This window comes from Crinia signifera, chromosome 9 (genome assembly GCF_055691185.1).
Source record: "Crinia signifera chromosome 9, ASM5569118v1, whole genome shotgun sequence".
Classification (NCBI taxonomy): Eukaryota; Metazoa; Chordata; class Amphibia; order Anura; family Myobatrachidae; genus Crinia; species Crinia signifera.
Genome location: NC_139225.1, coordinates 27,060,514 through 27,076,559, shown reverse-complemented (window position 1 = coordinate 27,076,559; position 16,046 = coordinate 27,060,514). Strand labels below are relative to the sequence as shown.

At 49.7% G+C, this 16,046-nt stretch overlaps 1 protein-coding gene across 1 annotated transcript in view; it reads left to right on the top strand.

Annotated features, from left to right (window-relative positions):
* Positions 1-3,223: 3,223 nt before the first annotated feature.
* The window catches only part of EHMT1 (euchromatic histone lysine methyltransferase 1), a 77,698-nt gene continuing 64,875 nt past the window's right edge, over positions 3,224-16,046 (top strand). Inside the window, exon 1 of the mRNA XM_083158629.1 lies at positions 3,224-3,372. Within this exon, the coding sequence (XP_083014755.1) occupies positions 3,352-3,372 (21 nt within the window). The 5' untranslated portion in view covers positions 3,224-3,351. The remainder of the gene's footprint in view (positions 3,373-16,046) is intronic.

Genomic DNA, 16,046 nt, shown 5'->3' with positions numbered 1-16,046 from the left:
GTTGGAGTATGGGAGAGCTGTGAGTGACATGTGAAGAGAAGAGGGCTTAGACGACAGGAGGGAAGAGGGCCCTGCTCAGAGATTACAATCTAGTACGAAGGGGAGACAGAAGATTACATGAGCTGCATGCGAGTGGGAGGTGGCTTGATGGCAGGTAGGGATGGCCATCGACTATCGATGCTGTGAAATCATTGATGCTTTATGGCCGATGTCAAATTATTTTGCCATCGATGGGGAGAACCAAATGGTTTCCCTCCCTCGATGGAACAGAAAAACCGATGTTTTGCTTTTTTATTTTTTCCTGCATAGCTCCACCCCCGGCACCCGCGAAGCCCTGCCCCCATGTTTTAAGTGGCCCACAGGCCAGTCAGTCAACCAAAATGGATGACCATTGATAGGTAACAATATCGATGGTCATCCATAGCATATTTTAACACCATTGATGGCCAGTTGCACTACTGCCATCGATGGCAACCATCAATGGCCATCCCTAATGGCAGGATGTAAACAGGCAGAGATGGTCAAGGCATGTGGCAGGGGTCAGAGGACCAGCCTCAGAACTAGAATATATAGTCTTGCCTGCACTGTTTATTTTAGCACCTTTGGTCTTATGTTTGGAATTGGTTTGTAAGAAGTAGTTATGAAGGTGACCAGGCTAAATGCTTTGCCGTCACACTCAGCATCGCTTGCCTAGAATTAATTCCGCCAAAGTACTGTGGAGAAATGAGAGAGTGAAGGGTGGCTGAGGGGGCAATAAAGCAAGGGGGGGGGGGGGTGTAATGGTATCCATCAGGTCACTAGTCCTGGACATGCCGCAATAGGCCCGGTACTCTTTACTTAGAAGGGCGCCCATCGCGGCCATCTCGGGCATTGAATGCACTAAAAAATCGGGTGCGACGCGACCGTCGCGATTTCCCATAGGGAACAATGTTAAATGTCTCAATTGACCCGATTTTCCTGTTCAATGCCTCAATTGACCCGATTTTTCCATAGGAAACAATGTTAAATGGCCCACAGAGGCCAAATAGGCACCATGAAGTGTGAAATGGCCACCCGAATTGTTAACGCCACCCCACGATCAACGTCAACCCGAAGCGTGGCGAGCGGCGGCGGTACGCGTCCTACGACCTTTTCATACCCCCACTATCCACGTCAGCGTGGAGTTGAGAATAGAATAGTGTGGCGAGCGCAAATCGCTTCCCCGGGTTGTTGGGCAAAGGAAACACATTACCAGTATCTTTGTTGTATTTTATCTTCAGCCCATAAAGGCGTGTAAAGGAAATAAATCTACCATAATAGGCCGCAATGTGGTCAGCCGGACCTCGCGGTGATTTCTGCCAGCAGATCACTCCAAAATGAATTCTCCCCATGGAACAGCTAAGTAAGTGCCTAATTATATATATACCCTGATATCCAGCAAGGTGAATCTGCCTGGCCTTATTTATATACTGATAATCACGAGCTGGCATTTCCCATACTACAGCAATAAGAAGTATAGCATCTAATTAGTGTCATAGTGTGCAGGACTGTCTGCTTCCATTATTGTCCACAGAAAGTGGGTCTACAGCACCTGCTGCCTTTAGGTTATTACTGTCTGCTACAAACAAACAAGTGAGCAGTATACCATGCACAGCTAGGTGAATCCGCAGAACTTTATTAACCACTTGAGTGGTATGCCCGCAACATTTCCGGGCTCAGCTGCGCTGCCGCAGCGGGCTGTCCCGGAAAATTTCCGGACATACCACTAAGATGAAGGTGTGGTGGGTTTTGCCGGGGCAGGACAAACCTGCCCTCAAGGGGTTAATATGATAAGCAAGAGTCAACTAACCAATCACATTTCCAACCCATCAATATAGGCACTATAAGGGGTAAATTAAAGATCGATTGAGAAAAATGCGACCGCAGTCTAGGTGACAACAAGGGGGCAGCAACCAAGCATTCCTTGGTTGCGGTCCAGACCATGCATGTGTGTATGAAAGGGGATTTGCGGCGGCTATGTGACATCACATGCAGCCACTGCGACCCAAAAATTTGTACGGATCGGACTCAGATTCAAGATTGGATAACCCGTGCTCAATGACTTGTTGTGAAGCTTTTAACCATCCATAGAACAGTTAGGTCATTCCCAGCTCTATACTACTGCTACTATTAGCACCTTTGGTCTTAAGGTCTTGTGTTTGTAATTGGTTTGTATGAAGTAGTTATGAAGGTGACCAGGTTAGGTGCTTTGCTAAAGCAAGCAGCATCGCTCTAATTACTAACAGACTATGGGACAGATTCAGTAAAGCCCGCTGATTTCGCATAAATCGCAAATCGGGATATTTTTCCAAATACGTGCATGCGCCAGTGTGTGAGGCCTTAAACTGTGGTCACATTGCGAAAAATGCAACCACAGTCTAAGGGACAATAGGGGGCAGCAACCTGAGTGTTTCAGGGGCACAGTCTGGACAAAACAGGTTGCTGTTCAAAATAAAGGCTGGGGTAGTACAATGGGGAGTTTCATTATGCTTCACTGTATAACAAAATGACAATATAAACATATTAATTTGAATATTCTTCCATGGGTAAGATCAGCTGGTTATGGTTGCTAGGTGAACATTGTCTAGGACGACTGATAAAAATGTTGACACAAGCAAAAGGTGGACATGAGTTTTTCACTCAGATAACTTGGTATTACTTTACGATCCACCTGTACTACAATTGGGAATGGTAAAATGTGCCGAGGAGAGCAAGCCATGCGAGGGTACACGGTACACTAAATGGGGGTCCATGTTGACATAAACACTAAAGAAACTTTGAAAAACTTGTCAACTTTTTCCTTTGTCAGCCATTTCCATGTTGAACTTTTGTTAATGTTGACTGAGTGCATGGCCACCTTTATCCTGTGTTGACCTTTTCACTGTCGATCAATAGTAGTCAACCTATTCACTGTCGACCTAACAATCCACACCAAAGTAGCATGTCTGCCAGACAGCTTCTCTGGAGCCACAAGTCCCAGGCAGCATACATGCTGGACTCTGCCTGTGAGGTAGATATTCTGCCCCCAGGCCCTGGGATGAGCCCCCATGCTCCCATTAAGACTCTGAATCTGAGCAGAAGGGAAAAGCAGCCTAGCCTGATGTGAGGAGAGGGGGTTGATGAAGATCTGGGCGCCGCCATGATACGTCACGCACAGGCCAGGGCGCCGCCATGTTGCTTTACGGACTAAGCGGCGGCAGCAGCGGAGGCGCCTCCTACGCATGCGCCAAATCCTCATCTCCCCCTTTCCGTGCCCGGGAGACTGCGAGGGAGAAGTAGGCGGAGCGAAGACGTCACGGGCGGCAGGGCGGGGCTACGCTCGGGGTCGGAGCCATGGCCACACTGGATGCTGAGGTAAGGATGATGGCGGGGGACGCGGGAGGGTTCCGGGGCTCCGACGTATGGGGCCCCCGGGAGCCTGTGGCGGAGGCACATGGCCCGCCCTGCACCGAGCATGGGGCAACAGGCGCCGGGGAGCCGGCTGATTGGCCCGTGCGAGGTGCTGGGAGGTGGGGACTGGGGAACAATCACACGGCGGCCGGTGTTATTCCATGTGTCAGCCGCCTCCTGGCCGCCCTATTATTTACCTGCTGCCTCCTCCCTCAGGTTAACCAGCACCGCCATCCCCCCTCACCCCCTGTGCAACCTGCACCCCCATCCACCCCTACCCCTGTGTAACAACTTACACCTCCCCCTGCCTGGAGCTTCCCCCCGGTGTATTCTGCACCCCCCATCCCCCCTGTGCAACTTACACCTCCCCCTGTCTGGACCCTGCACCCCCCCCCCCTCCCTGTGCAAACTGCACCCCCGTCCTCCCCTACGCAACCTACACCTGACCCCATCCCCTCTCCCCCATGTATGCTGCACCCCCATCCCCCCCCATGTATCCTGCACCCCCACCCTCCCCTCTGGGTACCTTGCAACTTCCATCCCTTCTCCCCCTCTGCAACCTGTACCCCCCCTCTACCCTGTGCAACCTGCACTCCATCCTCCCTTGTATCCTACAGCAATATCCTTGTGTATCCTAACCTTGCCTCCGTGCAGCCTACCCATAAGTTCCCCCACTAGTGCCTAAACATAACACCCCATAAATCCATAACACCTAACCATAAGTGCCCCCCACTTTGTCTGACCATAACCCACTTTGCATACTCACTGATTGGGATGCAGGCTGTCGGGATTCTCCTCTCCCCTGTATATCCTGCAACAGCCACCCCCTTATCCTGTGTAAACTGCACCCCCATCTCTCCTCTCATAACTGTTACCGCATTATGGGACTATGTAAAAACCGGACCCAGACAAGACTCCGGACCACCGGACAGGACATCAAAATCTGCAGTCCGGAGCTTGTAGGGTCCGGTCCGGGGGGGTGTCCTGTTCGGGGGGTGTCCTGTTCAGGGGGTCCCTGTGATAGCTATCACCAGGGACATGGGGGAGGGGAGATTACAGCCTCCCCGTGTGGTCCGGACCGTCCGGTTTTTGCTACATGCCTGGACCATACAGGGAGACTTTATTCTACCCGTCCTCCTCTACCTGGTGACAGGCAGCCCCCCCGGACCGGACGCTACAAGCTCCAAACTGCAGAGTTTGATGTCTGGTCCGGCAGTCCGGGGGGTTTTGTCCTGGTCCGGGTTTTACCCATACCCCCGCATTATTTGTCCTTCCCCTCCCCTTATACCCTGTATATCCTGCAACAGCCACCCCCATTCCTGTGTATAACCTTCCCTGTTTATAGTGAAGCTTGATCAAATATTGCAGCAACATAGGTTTGCGCGATGATGTACACAATCTTTCTATGTGCTCCTTGGTGTTGGTATAATAAATAGTTCTTCATTTCATGAGTTTATTTTGGGTTCATACCACTTCCACCCACTGGCCTTCAGCCTCACTCACCTCCACCCCATGGATTTCCAATATTTGTGGTGCTGTATCCAATCGGCTGATGCAAATGTCACATGGTTCATTCTTATTATGACAAAATAGTGTTAAAATACCATCCCTCCTGAAGTACATATTCCCAGGGCCAAACTTTAAAGATGCCCTTCTACTATAGCTGTGTGTCCCAAACCCAGTCCTCATATATTCCTATAATTATAACAGGTCACATTTCTAGATGATTTAGATAAATTACAGGTGTGTTGACTAACACAACAGATGTACAGGTGGTACTACTTATTCACGAGGATACCTGGAAGGCAGGCACTGTCAGGGTTCCATGAGAAACACTGCAATACAGAAATCTGATGGCAAGTGAGGTAATTCTAGGCCTACCAGGGATTTGTTTTCCATAAATCAGTGTATATAGTGTAGGTGTCAGGGTGTACTAGTGGGTGTAAGGGATATAGGTGTGAGAGTGACTGGTAAAGGTGGGAGTAGGGGGTGTACCAGTGTGAGGGGTACAGATGGGAGTAGGGGGTGTGATGGTGTACCAGCATGAGGCGTATAGATGGAAGAAGGGTAGGTGTGAGGGTTTATAGGTAGGAGTAGGGGGGTGCCGGACAGTTTCCCGACAGTCATTATCCCGACAGTCAAAACCCCGACACTCGGGGTCCCGACGTCCACCGGCTATTCTCTCTCATGTGGGTCCACTACCCCCATAGAGATAGAATAGGTGGCGAACATAGCTAGAGAGAGAGGGGTTGGGAGACCCACACCATAAATTGAATGAGAATAATCGTGTGTCTGGATGGATATGTGCCCGCCTGACCGGAATCTTCTACAAATATATTTCCTGACTGGCTAGGGTGCTGTCCATGAACATAGCTAGGCCACAAGGGGCTTTGTTGCGCTCGCCATGCTGTCTGAGTCCGGCCAGTCGGGATCCCGACGTCGGACTCATGACTGTCTGAACCATGGGTCCTCAAACTGCGGCCCTCCAGATGTTGTGAAACTACAAATCCCAGCATGCCTTGACAAAGTTTTGCTCTAAGGGAGTGTTAAAACTGTGGCAAGGCATGCTGGGATTTGTAGTTTCACAACATCTGGAGGGCCGCAGTTTGAGGACCCATGGTCTGAACCATATACCACACCCGGAGTAGGGTAGGTGTGAGGGGGTGCAGGTGGGAGTAAGTGTTGGGGTGTGCCATTGTGAGTAGTACAGTTGGGAGTAGGTGTGAGGGGCACAGGAAGGAGTAGGGAGGTGTGAGGTGGTACAGGTGGGAATAGTGTAGGTGTGAGGGGGTACAGGTGGGAGTAGGGTAGGTTTGGGGGTGTACCAGTGTGAGGGGTACAGGTGGGAGTAAGGTAGGTGTGAGGGTTTACCAGTGTGAGTAGGGGAGGTGTGAGGGTGTATTAATGTGAGAAGTACAGGTGGCAGTAGGGTAGGTGTGAGGGTGTTCCAGTGAGAGTGTATAGGTGGGAGGAAGCCGCAGACTGAGCATTATATAGGGGGAAGAGAAAGGTCCCCCAGAAGTGGACAGTATATCAGGAAATGAGTGATGTATTAATGAGAGCAGTGACATGATGTGCAGAGGGGAATGGAGGCACCAGGAAATCAGAGATTTATAAAGTAGGAGGAGCAGCAGGGTCCCAGCTGTACAGAGTATATCAGGAGATGAAGGGTGTGTTAAGGTGCCTATACATTAGTAAGATTTGTGATGATTTCACTCGATCCTAACGGATCGGGCTGAGAAATCCTCCCAAATTGGATGTTTGACATACCATTCAACCCAATGCGTGGTCCTGTGCGCGTCGGGTCGGACCCTGGAGATTGAACCGCCTGCACATAAAATCTATTGGCTTGGACCGATCAACTGCACATTGCGGGTGCTTTTTAACACCCACAATGTATTGGGTCCACCGCCCAAACCCCTATGTGCAGGGGCTGTGAGCGGCAGGGTAGGTAGCAACGGGTGCTGGGCACCAGTGAGCGGCGGGGTGGAAAGCGGCAGCAGAATTGTAAAAAATACTGGTACTTGTGGATTATCACGGCTCCCACGATGGCCATCGTATGCGAAAAAATCGCATCGCATACGATTTTTCACTGAAAAGCATCCAAATGCATTGGAATTGGTATGAAACATGTTCAATGGCCCCCAAATGGCATTTTTGAGGCTGTACCACCCCCACTATCAACGCGAACCCGAAGCGTGGCGAGCGGCGGCGGTACGCGTCCTACGACCTTTTCATACCCCCACTATCCACGTCGGCGTGGAGTTGAGAATATAAAGTGTGGCGAGGGGACGCGGATACCTTCACAGGTATCTGCGTCCCCTCACGGGCTTCACAGGTGTCCGAGTCCCCTCGTGGGGCTCGCTGCGCTCGCCACGCTTTCTATTCTCAACTCCACGCCGACGTGGATAGTGGGGGTATGAAAAGGTCGTAGGACACGTACCGCCGCCGCTCGCCACGCTTCGGGTTCGCGTTGATAGTGGGGGTTGTACAGCCTAAAAAATGCCATTTGGGGGCCATTGAACATGTTTAATACTAATTCCAATGCATTTGGATGCTTTTCAGTGCAAAATCGTATGCAATGCGATTTTGACAAAAATCGCATCGCATGCCACTATATATGGCATGCGATGGGAGCCGTGTTAATCCACAAGTACCAAAATACTTTCAAAAGACTGGTCGGCCGTTGATTGGCTGAGAGAATTTTCTCAGCCTCTCACCTGGGCAGCTGCTGATTGGCTGAGAGCACTCTCAGCCAGTAAACGTCCGGCCAGTCTTTTGGGGTGTGGTATAGGGGTCCGACAGTCAGGATCCCGACAGTCATTATCCCGACTGGCCGGACCCAAACAGCATGGTGAGTGCAACTAAGCCCCTTGCGGGCTCACTGCGCTCGCCACGCTGCGGACACGGTGGCTCGCTACGCTCACCACCTATTCTATTCTCCCTCTATGGTGGTCGTGGACCCCCATGAGGGAAAATTGCAAGTGGCCGTCTGGAACCCGGTTGTTGGTGTTTTGACAGTCGGGATCCCGACGTCGGGTGAATTCCTGTCGGGACCCCGTCCGGCACCCGTCCTTTGACGGTTTAAAAATAAAATAAAAATGATGCTGCTGCTTCACGCCCCACCGCCTGGCACCTGACGCTGCCTGGCTATTCTGCTCTCCGCCACTGCTGCAGCTCTTCGGGAGTTTAACATGCGATAAAACATGAGATTTATTGCATGTAAAAATGGCACATCCTGTGCCAAATCGTAAGTGAGCCTCCTGGGGAGCTGCCGGGGGAAACTCAAGGAAATTTGGTCTGACTTGTCCTTAGGACAAGTCAGACTAGTGTATGGGGACCTTTAGTGAGGACAGGGACAGTGATGTGAGGAGGGGAATGGAGGCAGCAGCAAGCTGTAGGAGAAGGGTCCCCCAGCAGCACAGATTAATCATATAAGCCCTGTACACACGGGGCGATATATCGCTTGGTGTCCCGTTTGCATCAGCGACCAGAGATGAAAATTAAACTGCCGGGGGACCAGCGATCACTACGGGCAGAAAACGGGAGCACGCAACCAGCGATTTATCGCCGGTGTACACTCCCATCGCTGGCAATATGGTCGCTCAGCGACCATATTTCCAGTGATATTTGCTATAATCGCCCCGGAATGTACGCACCAATACACACATGAAACATCATGGGTCCATTAGTCTATTGCCCACTGATGATGGGTCCATTAGCCTCGCACCCTCTATATATGGGTCCATTAGCCTCGCGCCCTATATATATGGGTCCATTAGCCTCGCGCCCTATATATATGGGTCCATTAGCCTTGCGCCCTCTATATATGGGTCCATTAGCCTCGTGCCCTCTATATATGGGTCCACTAGCCTTGCGCCCTCTCTATATATGGGTCCATTAGCCACGCGCCCTCTATATATGGGTCCATTAGCCTCGCGCCCTCTATATATGGGTCCATTAACCTCGCGCCCTCTATATATGGGTCCATTAGCCTCGTACCCTATATATATGGGTCCATTAACCTCGCGCCCTCTATATATGGGTCCATTAGCCTTGTGCCCTCTATATATGGGTCCATTAGCCTCGTGCCCTCTCTATATATGGGTCCATTAGCCTCGCGCCCTCTATATATGGGTCCATTAACCTTGCACCCTCTATATATGGGTCCATTAGCCTCGTGCCCTCTATATATGGGTCCATTAGCCTTGTGCCCTCTATATATGGGTCCATTAGCCTCGCGCCCTCTATATATGGGTCCATTAGCCTTGCGCCATATATATATATATATATATATATATATATATATATATATGTATATCCATATTAGCCTAGTATGCTTTGGTTATCAGGTTATCATGGATTTAATTAGGCTAGCACTGTCTGTTTATTGGCCCAATATCCCAGTGCCCTTAAGGGCATAGGTCCATTAACCCGTTGTTTACTAGTCCATTGCCCTATGGCTATGAGTCCATGAGCCTATTCTATTGGTTTGTTAGCCTATTTCCCTTTGGGTATGGGTTCATTAGACTAATGCTTCATGAGTGTGGGTCATTAAGTCTATTGCCCACTGGGTTTGGGTCAAGCAGACCAGCTCTCCTGGGGTATGGCTCCAGCAGACCAGCTCTCCTGGGGTATGGCTCCAGCAGACCAGCTCTCCTGGGGTATGGCTCCAGCAGACCAGCTCTCCTGGGGTATGGGTCCAGCAGACCATCTCTCCTGGGGAATGGGTCCAGCAGACCATCTCTCCTGGGGAATGGGTCCAGCAGACCATCTCTCCTGGGGAATGGGTCCAGCAGACCATCTCTCCTGGGGAATGGGTCCAGCAGACCAGCTCTCCTGGGGAATGGGTCCAGCAGACCAGCTCTCCTGGGGAATGGGTCCAGCAGACCAGCTCTCCTGGGGAATGGGTCCAGCAGACCAGCTCTCCTGGGGAATGGGCCCAGCAGATGGGTGTCCTCTGGTTATGGTTCCATTAGACTATAAGGCTGAGAGGCATAATGTGCATCTTCATATTACTTATTCTGTTTTCTGCGCTGTCTATGTGGGTGGCCTCCCTTGAAGTGGGCGACCTTAGATATCTCTGGCTGGCACAGGGTATTCTGCCCTAGTCCCTTCGGATGCAGTCAGACAGATGTCCGTACAGTGGGATGTGCATGGAATCCATGTAGAAGGCTTAGGAGGAGCTCATACAGTAGGCTAGGATCAGATTACAGAAGAATTTCTGCATGTTAACCCCTCCTCTGCATTATAGTTATTTGTCAGCTCTGTGCTCCTCTGTTACTCCTAACATAAAGGGACAATGTCTGGAAATATTCTACAGGATATGTTTTATGGAGCCATTAATATATTCAGCGTCATGTATATCTGCAGATGGTGTCTCTCTCCAAAGCAAACTCAGGTGTATTTTGTATCCTTATTAAATAGGAACAACAGCCCTTAAGGTAATGTCACATTTGTTTACATCCTGCAGTCATGGGTTAAAATCCTGTCTTCTCCTCAGAGTCCGCCGGCAATTAGAGTGTAATAAGACGGTAATGGCGAGATTAATATACACTCAGGGGACCTGCCAGACGTAGGAATAGGGACCTGCCAGGTATTGTACAGAAACGGGAGACTAGATGTGTTTACAGAGATTGTCTTGTCTTGGGGTGGTCCCATACTACACAATGGTCTATCCTTTTATCAGCACTGAACACCTATAGAAATATAAATATCCAGGACTGATGTCACCCACTTGTAGGAACCTAGGACCTAGCAAAGGGCCTGCGGGGAGCAGATTATCTCATTCTTTTGTAAAGGTCTAGATTGTTCAAGACCGTCAACCAATGCACTTCCACGTTGACGATGCCACGTTTAGCACGATGACCAGCTTCAATTGTATATATTTACTGATGCTTGGCTCTAAACGTGCGTGGAACGCTTCTGTTCATATGTGACAGGCCTCTCAGCGGTTAGGCCATCACAAAGCTATAATTACCCCTTTTGCAGAAAACCACCGTCTGGAGCTGGGGCCACAGGTGGTGGCTCGGAGGGTCGCAGGAATTTAGCTGATGGAAACAGAACTCAGTTTAATAGGGTGATCCAGGGGCGTGACCTGCCGAGAGAGAGAGCTGCAGCGGAGAGCGCAGATTTCTCAGATTGTAATGCGAAGTCAAAACAGTATTCTCCAAGATCGGCATTGGACTGACCTCTGGATGAGATTTCAGAATGCTCTTTATAACAGTCTGCTATGCACAGGATGCCTGAAGTTATGTCTGTTACATGAAATTATTAAATCAGCAGGAATGCAAAGAAATACTTAAAGAACCAGTCCTGCTGCAGTTCTCAGTGCGGATGCTGAGAGAGGTGCTGATGGCAAGTAACTGGCAGGAACTGAGCGTCCTGGGATGTCACAGGGATGACGTATAACGGGCATGCCAGCAAGCAGTCGCAGGTGCCAGCGTTCTATGCAAGATTGCTCTGTGTGTGCCTGAGGCTAAAGACGTTTAGCCAATGATTAAGCAGCGTGTAACGCCGCAGTCTATAAGTACTTGTGCTGCGCTGTGTGTAATGGGCGCACTGAGTGCTATTATTATACATAGACCTCAGTATTTACACCACCAGCTACCTGGTGCACTATAGCAAGGCTGGTATTGTAGAGACTGAATTGGTACATAGGGGGCATTTAGACCTGATCGTATGTCCATTGTTCAGTTAAGCCGCCACCCTGCCAGGGTGAAATCCCGCCTTGCAAAGTAACGTGCTCGCTGTGGGAATGAATGTGCATGGCTACACCTCTATTCGCAGCCTTGTGTATATGTCTAAACCTATTGTACCAGGCTCACTATCGAATTACTTTTACACTGGCCACCAGTCATCGCAGGCTCAGAGTAGCCAGGGACGTACTTGGCGGTGCGATGGAAAAAGGCGTATCCGACCTGGAGCTGACATCAAACCCCCTCCCCTAACACGCTCAGACACGCCTAGCATTTTCCCGGACACCCGGTTTCCACTTCCAGAAGCCTGCTTGCTGCCGATATGGCCCTGCGAATGGCTAGCGAATAGAAAAAGCAGGACAGCCTTGCGTATGCGCACTGTGACCTGTACGCATTAGTAGTGTATTCATAATTGCCCGTTGTGCGAATTCGCAGCCATGCGATCAGGTGTGAATTACCCCCATAGTGGGGGCGGTGTGAGAAAGTGGCGCTCTGCACGAATCCGGCGGCTGTTGTTGATGTTGGTTTGGGGTTTAGGCTGGGGGCGTTGCTCAGAAATGCCCTTAATAATGGATTCTGTTATCTGATAGGCACTCAGATCATTTATCATCAATTTCTTCTCATTCGTTAGTTATTTCGCCTTGTCTGAACTCTGCTAATCGGAAAACAAATCGGTATAATGATTGAAAAGCAGAATACGATATCTATTTTCAGCGCTCTGCCTCTCCCCATTGTTCGTTGGAAAGAAAATCTGTAATTGGCTGCAAACTGTTCCACATCCTGTCTGTGATTGATACGACCAGCCATGCATGGCGCGCTGCGACCTGGGCACACACACGCCATCTGCCCACGCTCAGTTTGCTGCAACTGGCACTGGCTTTCGTTTTTTTTTTTACGCAAAGGACCACAGCACACTTTCGTGGCTTCCTTCAATGCATTTTGGTGATGTTATAAATACAATACAATGTTGCCATTCACTGTTTTGGTTCAGATTTCTGTTTATCATGGATAAAATCATGTAATTTTTGCAATTCAAAGCCCAGAATTTTTATTTGAATTCTGAAGAATTGCACTGGGTCACTTCAGATCTCCTCTGGGACCGGGTTTTTGGTTGGTTCAGATCCACAAACTTCAAGTGTATTTGGATTTCACATCTTTTTTATATTCTCTAATATTCATTTCACACCGCAAAAATAACCCGGGTTGGTGTGCGGTGTGAAAGGACCATGTTGTATATCCCCGGCAATCCGACCCGGGGTATGAACAGTGTTATTCCCAGGTCAGACATGGGTTGCTTGGCAGTCTGAACGGGTAACCCGGGTCCCGTTCACTTCTATGGAAGAGGCTCGGTGCTGCCTCCTCCCACTGTCCCCGCTCCACCCCAGATGCCAGGTCGCTGTGAGCACCAAATATTGCAAATGCCGGGACGGACCCGTGTCTAAATTGCGGCAGTGACCTGGGATTTGCGATGTAAAAGGGGTATAGGTAGGCTTACGGAATATATAGTAAATTATACAAACGATAACGATTTCATTAACATTATGTATCGTCCACTGTGTATGCCCAATTGGCTGAGAGAGCTCTCAGCCAATCAGAGAACGGCCGGTCATTTGACAGGTATTTAAAAAATCGATTAGCCGCCACTGCGGTGGGCAGGCTTATGCATACAGGAAGGTCGGACGTGATCGTATGTACTGACCGTCCGACCTCCCTGATCCGGTCCGATGCGCACGGGACCGTGCATCGGATCAGATATCACACACCTGTGATTTTGGGCCGATTTCACCCGATTATCGGCACAAAGTGCCGAAATCGGATGAAATCGTCCCAAAATCGGATAGTGTATGGGGGCCTTTATACCCCTTTCACACCGGCCACCCTGGCAATTACCTGCCATTTTTGAGTGCCGGGTCATTTTGCCGGGTGCAGTCTGACCCCAATTCACACCAGAAGCAACTTACCGGGTTGAAGCTTTTCAACCCGGGAATTTGCTGAAGGGTTTTTCTGTGGCGTGAGAGGGTCAACACAGGTCTTAAATCCCGGCACTTCGACCCTGGTCAAATTTTGACCCTTTCACACCAAAGAAAAACCCGGGTTCTTAACCAAATTCCGGGTTGAAAAGCTTTAACCCGGTAATTTGCTTCTGGTGTGAAAGGGGTATAAGGGAGCACTGAACTGGTTCCTGTGGGTTGTCTGTGTGATGCATGCTTTTACATGGTTTATGACACAAGATCACAGAGGATTAGGTTGCATGGTAAGGTCAGACCTAGCAGTGACAGTAGGAAACCATTGAGGTTGGGACCTGGTAGTGGCGGCTCCTGGTGGTCACAGTGCCTCGTCCCCATGTGACACATTGGAGGTTACTCTGATCGTAGCGGCCAAACGTGCGTACGTTCGCTATTAACGTACGCTATCCGTACGCGGCCGTTGGGGTTAAGTCCACCCACAACTCAGCCGCATTCGTGCGGCCAGAAACATCGGCAAAGGCGAGTGGCGTACAATTGAGCGTACGTCAACGTACACGGACGGGCCAGCCCTTACACTCCGACAACTGGCGTACAATTGAGCGTACACCACCGTTTACGGATGTCTCTCGGCCGTCTTCCCACCGACTTCTTGCGGCTATCTGAGCGTACGCCAGCTTGCACGGACGGGTCCCTATTGTTTTCAATAGAAAAGTCAGCTTATGTCACCGCTCGTGAGAGTGAGCGTACGTCCGTGTACGCTGACATACCCTTCACATATATGGACCTGCAAATCTTGCCTTTCAACTATAATTATGAAAATTAATTAATTGATTGAATTAATTAATGTGCAAAATAGTGGCCATGGGATTAAAACATTGCTGAAACATCCTTTGTAGGTGTTAGATGTGGTTTATGTTATTGTATCATAAATACAAAACCTATGTTTGTATTAGAGTGAACACGTTGACACATGTCGACTTGTGTAGATTGAGTGTGCTACTGTGTAAAGTCTATGAAAGCACGTAGTGAATGTGTATAACTGTTTAACAAATACCTACCTTAGCATATATAAGCAGGTCTTACAAAGATTCTTACCTTAAATTAAACAAACCTTTAAATGTAGAGAAGTATAGAAAGATAAGCTTCCAATGTGTTTGAGTGCTGTGTGTGGCTTGCAGGTAGTGAAATCATGGTTTGGACTTAATAGACTGCAGCATTGGTTAGTACATTCAGGTGTATGTGTTTGGTAGTAATCAGCGTAAATTAGCTAACCCAGGCGCACGCTGGCATGCGGTATCTGTAGGGGTGGTTTGAGATGGTGGTTGGCGGCCGCCTGTTTTGTGTCCGAAATGAACGGTGCTTTAGTCGATCGTGCGGTAGTAGCACCGTTCATTTTTGGTGCACACCCCCGTGTACGCCCATATTTACGCCCATTTTCCCTCATTATTTCGGCCGCTCCCCTCATCACGCCCCTATGCCGCCCCCAATGCCCGTACACTCGCGTACAGGTTTTTTCGCACGTAGAGACCCGTCCGTAAGCGTTGTGGAGTGTTTGCGCCTGCGCATTAGCGAATGTACGCATGCGCAGATCATTAAAAACCCCGGGACGTACGCGTACGGCCCGGCCGCACCAACCAGAATAAGGCCCATTATAACACATTTACACAGCAGCCATGAGCTGCTTTCCTGCTGGAGGGAAGATATTCGCACTGAGCATGCTCCCGGCAGGCCGGGCCTCAGCAGCACTGGTCTAGCATTGAGCAGTTGTGTCAGGTTGATGTGTGCTCTGCTCACTCTATTGTGCTGGGTGTGTGATCATGAATAGCTGACAATTACCTGAAGGTCCTGTTAACTTGTCCTGCCCAGATCTCCCCATGGATGATCACAGATGCATTAAGAGTCACTCTATAGTAGTCCATCCAGGCCGAACCCACCATGAACCTTCTTTGTTCTGTATTTGCAGCATTCAGCGTTTTGTAGAGACGCCAGCACGTACCGTAAACATTAGTGAATCTCAAGTCTTGCACTTGCCAGAGGGCATCCTGTCTTCATGTTGGTAAATTTACCCCCAGGATTCTCCTGCTGGAGGACTATTAGCTGTCCGTCCATTTCTCTTTCCTGTGGCCGGAGTCAAAGCGAAGTTATAAAACTCTTCTCTTCGTGGAATATGTTTCACTTTCCCCTTCAGGTTATTCGATGGGAGTTTGCACGAGAGGTCCTCGGTGATGCCACCTGCTGTCGGCCGCCCTACTCCCTTGCAAATCAGTGTTTGATAGGACAGTTCTGAGGTGTGGGCAGGGACTGAGGGTAGGTATATGTACATAGGTGGTCTGGAAAGAAAAGCGAAGCCTATTCAGCCTTTGGAATTAAGGTACATACACACTGAGCCGCTTTCCCCCTGCCCGGCGCTGTCAGCGTGGGGCGGACAGCTTTGCATAGTGCAGCGCTATGCAAAGCCGCCCATCTGCTAGAG